Source organism: Phaethon lepturus, unplaced genomic scaffold (assembly GCF_000687285.1).
Source record: "Phaethon lepturus isolate BGI_N335 unplaced genomic scaffold, ASM68728v1 scaffold27693, whole genome shotgun sequence".
In the NCBI taxonomy this organism is placed as follows: domain Eukaryota; kingdom Metazoa; phylum Chordata; class Aves; order Phaethontiformes; family Phaethontidae; genus Phaethon; species Phaethon lepturus.
The window spans coordinates 1,407-6,665 of NW_010527401.1; the positions used below are offsets into that span (position 1 = coordinate 1,407).

General features: G+C 57.6%; 1 protein-coding gene across 1 annotated transcript in view; it reads left to right on the forward strand.

Moving 5' to 3' along the window:
* LOC104617932 (arrestin-C-like) overlaps window positions 1-5,023 on the forward strand; it is a gene marked incomplete at its 5' end in the record, with an annotated part of 6,080 nt that extends 1,057 nt beyond the window's left edge. The window contains 12 exons of the mRNA XM_010283377.1: window positions 253-452; window positions 563-622; window positions 874-941; window positions 1,256-1,391; window positions 1,492-1,576; window positions 1,702-1,774; window positions 2,304-2,441; window positions 2,961-3,044; window positions 3,344-3,367; window positions 3,447-3,499; window positions 3,845-3,854; window positions 4,924-5,023. Of these exons, the coding sequence (XP_010281679.1) occupies window positions 253-452; window positions 563-622; window positions 874-941; window positions 1,256-1,391; window positions 1,492-1,576; window positions 1,702-1,774; window positions 2,304-2,441; window positions 2,961-3,044; window positions 3,344-3,367; window positions 3,447-3,499; window positions 3,845-3,854; window positions 4,924-5,023 (1,031 nt within the window). The remainder of the gene's footprint in view (window positions 1-252; window positions 453-562; window positions 623-873; window positions 942-1,255; window positions 1,392-1,491; window positions 1,577-1,701; window positions 1,775-2,303; window positions 2,442-2,960; window positions 3,045-3,343; window positions 3,368-3,446; window positions 3,500-3,844; window positions 3,855-4,923) is intronic.
* Between the last annotated feature and the right edge of the window lie 236 nt (window positions 5,024-5,259).

Here is a 5,259-nt window from a genome sequence, read left to right on the forward strand (position 1 = left end):
CCTCCTCATCTCTTCTGCCTGGGGCACCAGCTCTGAAGCTGCCCGTGCCTTGCAGAAAGACGTGATGAATCTTGTTAGCTTTATACTTAGTGTTTGAAGTCCAGGTCTTGATAACAGAGTCATATTTCTCCTAAAGAGTTATTAAAGTAGTTTTTCTTTCCTTCCTCTTTATTCGACCCCTTTCCCTCTGTGCTTTCCCTTTATCTCACTCTTCCCCTAACCCCGTGCCTCTCCGTTTCCATCCGGCTTCAGTGTATGTGACACTGACTTGTGCGTTCCGCTACGGCCGAGATGACCTCGACGTTATTGGGTTGACCTTCAGGAAGGACATCTATGTCCTGACCACCCAGATCTTCCCACCGGTGCCGGACCAGGCACCCAAAAGCCTCACTCCTTTGCAGGAGAAGCTGATGAAGAAGCTTGGGGAGAACGCCTACCCCTTCACCTTCGAGGTAGAGGCTGCTCAGCCCTTCCTGAGCACACGCCTCCATGATGTGCACCAGGGCTCATCTCTGGGCATGTTCTTTATCTACTTTTTTTTCTCTTTTCCGCCTCTGCCCAGATCGCCACCAACCTGCCCTGCTCGGTCACCCTCCAGCCGGGACCAGACGATGTGGGAAAGGTGAGATGCTGTCCCCGACCTGTGTCCCCTGGACCCGTCCCCCCTGGCAGGCGATTAAGTTATGGGGTACCAAAAATGAGAACTTCTTCTCTTTCATGGGGAGGTGGCCTGCAGGGTGAGGGTTCTGGAGGAAGGATGGCTGGACCTGGGACCAGGATCTCTGGGGATGCAGTGGAAGAAGGAGGGGAATGAACCTAAACCTCATGCAGCTCTGAGCCCCTCCTGCTTAGTGACTGTATGTGTCCCCCCAGGCCTGCGGTGTGGACTTCGAGGTCAAAGGATTTTGTGCTGAAAATCTGGAGGAGAAAATTCACAAGAGGTATTTTCAGGGGATCCCTTTCCTGCCCCATGTCCCTAAAACCAAACCACCGGATGGTTTTGGGGTGGCCAGCTTAGGGGTCGGGCCAAGGACCTGCCGTCAGCCTGTGCCATGCTTGGATTGGGTACTTTGCCCAAATGAGGGGGAGTGATCCCCATGTCAGCGCCCGCCATGTCCTAAGAGCAGGCTGCAGCTTACACCCTTTGGCTAGAGACACTGTGATGTTGCTGGCGACAGCTGACATGTCCCCCTCGAAGGCTGTGTCGACATGCCCCTCCCGCGGGGGCTGAGGGTGACTGCTTCTCGCCCCGCAGGAACTCAGTGCGCCTCGTCATCCGCAAGATCCAGTTTGCACCCGTGAAGACGGGGCCAGCCCCAAAGTCAGAGACCACCCGGCAGTTCATGATGTCCGACAAGCCCCTGCACCTCGAAGCCTCCCTGGATAAGGAGGTCCGTACAGGAGCCGTCCCCTGGCTTGTGCCACCACGTGCATCCCCAGAGATGGGGACCGGGATGCCCGGTCATGTAACCGAGCCTCTTCCCACTGCAGATCTACTACCACGGAGATCCCATCAATGTGACCGTCAACATCAACAACACCACCAACAAGATTGTGAAAAAAATTAAGATTTCAGGTGAGAGGGGGCAGAAGGGGCATGTGCCAGCGCCCACCACATCCTGGCGTCCCTGTCGGAGATGGGGACCACGCGCCCGTGCCTCCGCCGCACCACCAACGCTGCTCCCTCTTGTCTCTCCTCAGTTGATCAGATCACAGATGTCGTCCTCTATTCGCTGGATAAATACACGAAGACTGTGTGCACCGAGGAGATAAAGTAAGTAAAAAGGGGCTGGGGGTGGCGCGGCATCATGCGGCCGGAGGGAGGAAGAGAATGGAGGAGGAGGAGGGCAGAGTGTTGGGGAGAGGGGGTAGGGAAGACGGTTTTACTCCGGGCACCAAAAATATCAGGGTTAGAAGAGCAGGTGCAGAGGAAGCAGAGGAGAGGGAAGGCTGTGGACACCGTGCCCCCAGCGCAAGCCGGCGGCGGCTGGCGAGGCCCCTGGGGAAAGGTGCGCAGCGGCCCCTCGGCCGCTTCCTCTCCCGCTTTGCACCTCTGAGGCCAACCGCAGCCCCTGTGCCTCTGGGAACGAGGAGGACCGGAGCAAAGGCGGCGGGTAGAAAAAAGAAGTGGTTGTATAAGGGGATGAAAGGAGGAAACAGGCCCAGGTAGCTGCGTGGGGAGGGCAGGGCGGGGGCGTCTGGCTCTGCCCAGGTGCCTGGTGCGATGCTGAGCATCCCCGGTGGGTGCTGAGCACCCACCAGGCTGGTGCTGGCTCTGAGCTCTCCCCTCCCACCCCTTCCAGCGAGAATGTGGGGGCCAACTCCACCTTCTCCAAAACATACTCCGTCACCCCGACGCTCTCGGCCAACCGTGAGAAGCGAGGCCTCGCTCTCGATGGCAAGCTCAAGCACGAGGACACCAACCTGGCCTCCTCCACCATGTAAGAGCCGGGCGGGCTTCCCCCACTCCCCACCATGGCTGGACCCATGCCGTCCCCCTCTCCAACAGCTTCCCATGGCTCAGGATGCTCTGGGCTCCTGCCAAGGGTCCCCCACAGCTCCTTATACCTGAGCCCACCCCATCCAGCTGGAAAGCATAGGGATTTTGTGACACAGCCACAGACCCACGTCTCCACCTCATAGGAGAGACATAGCCTGCCGGTCTGAACCATCATCCAAAGCCCCTGTATCCCTCTGCAGAACTGCATCGGGTCTAATCTCAGGAGTAAATCCCAGCTCAGGCATTTCAAGTGGCCTCCAGAAACTGCTCTGTGGCTTCAGCCAAGTGACCCACCCTTCCCTCTTCTGCTGCCACGTTGTGTTGTCCTCTCCTGCTAACCCTCAGTGCTCCCCACACGAAATGGGGCACAGAGAGAGCCCCAGGAGCTGCCATGGGGGGAGCAGGCAGGGTCTGTGGGCAGCACTGCCCACCCCACTGCTCTGTTCTGCCTTTCTCCTAGCCTGAGACCCGGCATGGACAAGGAGGTCCTGGGCATCCTGGTGTCCTACAAAGTGAAGGTCAACCTGGTGGTGTCCCGAGGAGGGTGAGGCTCTGTGGGCGTGGAGGGCAGGGGCTGTCCCCTCAGGTCGTGCTGTGGGATCTTGCACCACAGGGCAGATGACGAAGGGACTCAGGCCGTGGGTTCCCTTGTCCCTGCCCTGCTCCCCCGGGCTGTGGGGTAGCCGGGCACTGAGCTGCTCTCTGACTCTCACGCCTCTATCCCCATCACCACTGCCCTTCACCCCTATTATAAATCATCTTCTACCTTATTATAAAGCAAAGTCTAACACCTGCCCTCCTCTGCCTTGGCTGATTTCTGTCCCTTCTCTCCCGCTGCCGAAGCATCCTGGGGGATCTCACTTCCAGGTAAGGGGGGAGCTGCCTGCAGGGCCGACCATGGTATGGTGCTGGCTGGGTTTATTGAAAGAAGTGTTTTTCCTTCCAGTGACGTTGGTGTCGAGCTGCCTGTCATCCTGATGCACCCGAAGCCTGTGGACAGTAAGTAGTGCCTGGGATGCTGCTGAAATGCCGGGGAGGAAGGGGCAGTCCCCGACCAGAGGGAACTGGTAAAAGCAAACCTGAGGCAGCCACCTCTGTGCAAAGGGCCCTGCTCTGCCCCAGCATCCATGGCTGTGGGAGGGTCAGAGCTGCGCCGGCTGCGTGGCAACGTGGGAGCAGCTCTGCTCCTCACGGCTCCCCAGCTGCCACCCATCCCAACATCCTTCTGGAAAAGCACCTGAGCATTAAGAGATGTTAGTTGAAATGTCCTTTCTGTACTAACTTGCATGTCTGTCTCTTTTCCAATCCTTGCCTCCCTGTGCTTTGCTTATCCGTGGACTACAGATAAGCCAAGGTAAAGAGATGTTTCCTTATACCCTAAACTAAAGTTTTGTCTAACATCCATCAGATCCATCGCAGATGGATGTGATGCCCCATTCCAGCTTGAGGTTACATCCTTGCCCTGCGCTGAGGTCCCTCAGCTGCTGGAAGCACTGCCGGTCGCAGCCCCGTGCCTTCGCATGCTCCCCAGTGCCAGAGCCCTCTTCTCCCTCCCACGACATGAGCTTACTCCAGCCACAGCTGGGGTTGCTCTCCCGCAGGAAGGTGCAGCGTGCCAAACCCATTCCTGGCAGCCATGCCTGGCAGCCACGGCCGCCAACCAGCCCCGCAGCTGGTCCTTGCTTGCAAAGGCCCAAAAGGCTGTTTTTGTGTCTGGTTACGCACTGCAACGGGACACGAGCGCTGGGATTTGCAGCCTGGAAACGCAGGCTGCAACTGCAAGGCTTTCACAGCAAAGCCTATCAGTTTCCCAGCTCAGTGAGGATATTTAAACTTCCAGAGGAAGAAATCTTTTAGCCTATCCCCACCATTGCTCCCTGTAGGTTTTGCCAAGTCCTTTCACATTTGCAGGCTTTTGGAATTGGTTTTGCTGACTCTTTTTTTTCCATTTCCTTCCCCCACTTTTCATTTTGCGGCTCTCCCTTGATGTCATCCGCCACTTGCCTTTCGCAAGGAGGTAACTAATCTCTTTGTCTCCACTTTAATTTCTTTTCCTTCCCTTTTTTCCCTTGACAATGCAAAACATTATCTTAAAAAAAAAACCAAAAAAACGCCAAAAGTTGCAGTTGCTCTCGCCCAGCTTCTCTGGTCACGCAGGCTGGCAGCCAAGCCAGTGATTTGTCCTGGATTTGCGTGCTCGGGTCAGGCTGTGGCTCGTAGAGACCTGACTGGTCCCTGCAGCGTACGGGGTGGCAGGGCTGGGGCGAGCACCAGCAGGATTTGTGCACTGTCCCTAGTAGGAGCAGGGTTTGGGTGCCAGCAGGGGTTTCGCCCCCTCCGCTGCCATACATCCTGGGCAGCCGGACCGTGGGCTCCCCACAGCCGCCTTCCCGGGGCTCACCACGCCCTGCTCTCCCTTCCAGCGAGGAGGACATCGTCATCGAGGAATTCGCTCGCCATAAACTCAAGGGGGAGAAAGACGACGAAGAAGAGAAGGAGGAGGCTGAGAAAGAGGAAAGCTAACCTGCTGCCTGCTCGCACGGACAGCCACCGGTCCCACAGGCCCCGGTTTGGCACATAGATGCCCATAGCGCGTTCCCTGCCGCACCACACATGGTGCAGACACCTCAGCCCTCTACGCTCGGTGCGATGTGTTCCCCTAGGTACACCCTCCTCCCCCGGCCTCCTTGTACCGACTCCAAGCCCTGGTGGGGGGAGCCGCTGCATCACCTCCCAGTACCACCGGGCCGGTAAGCCCA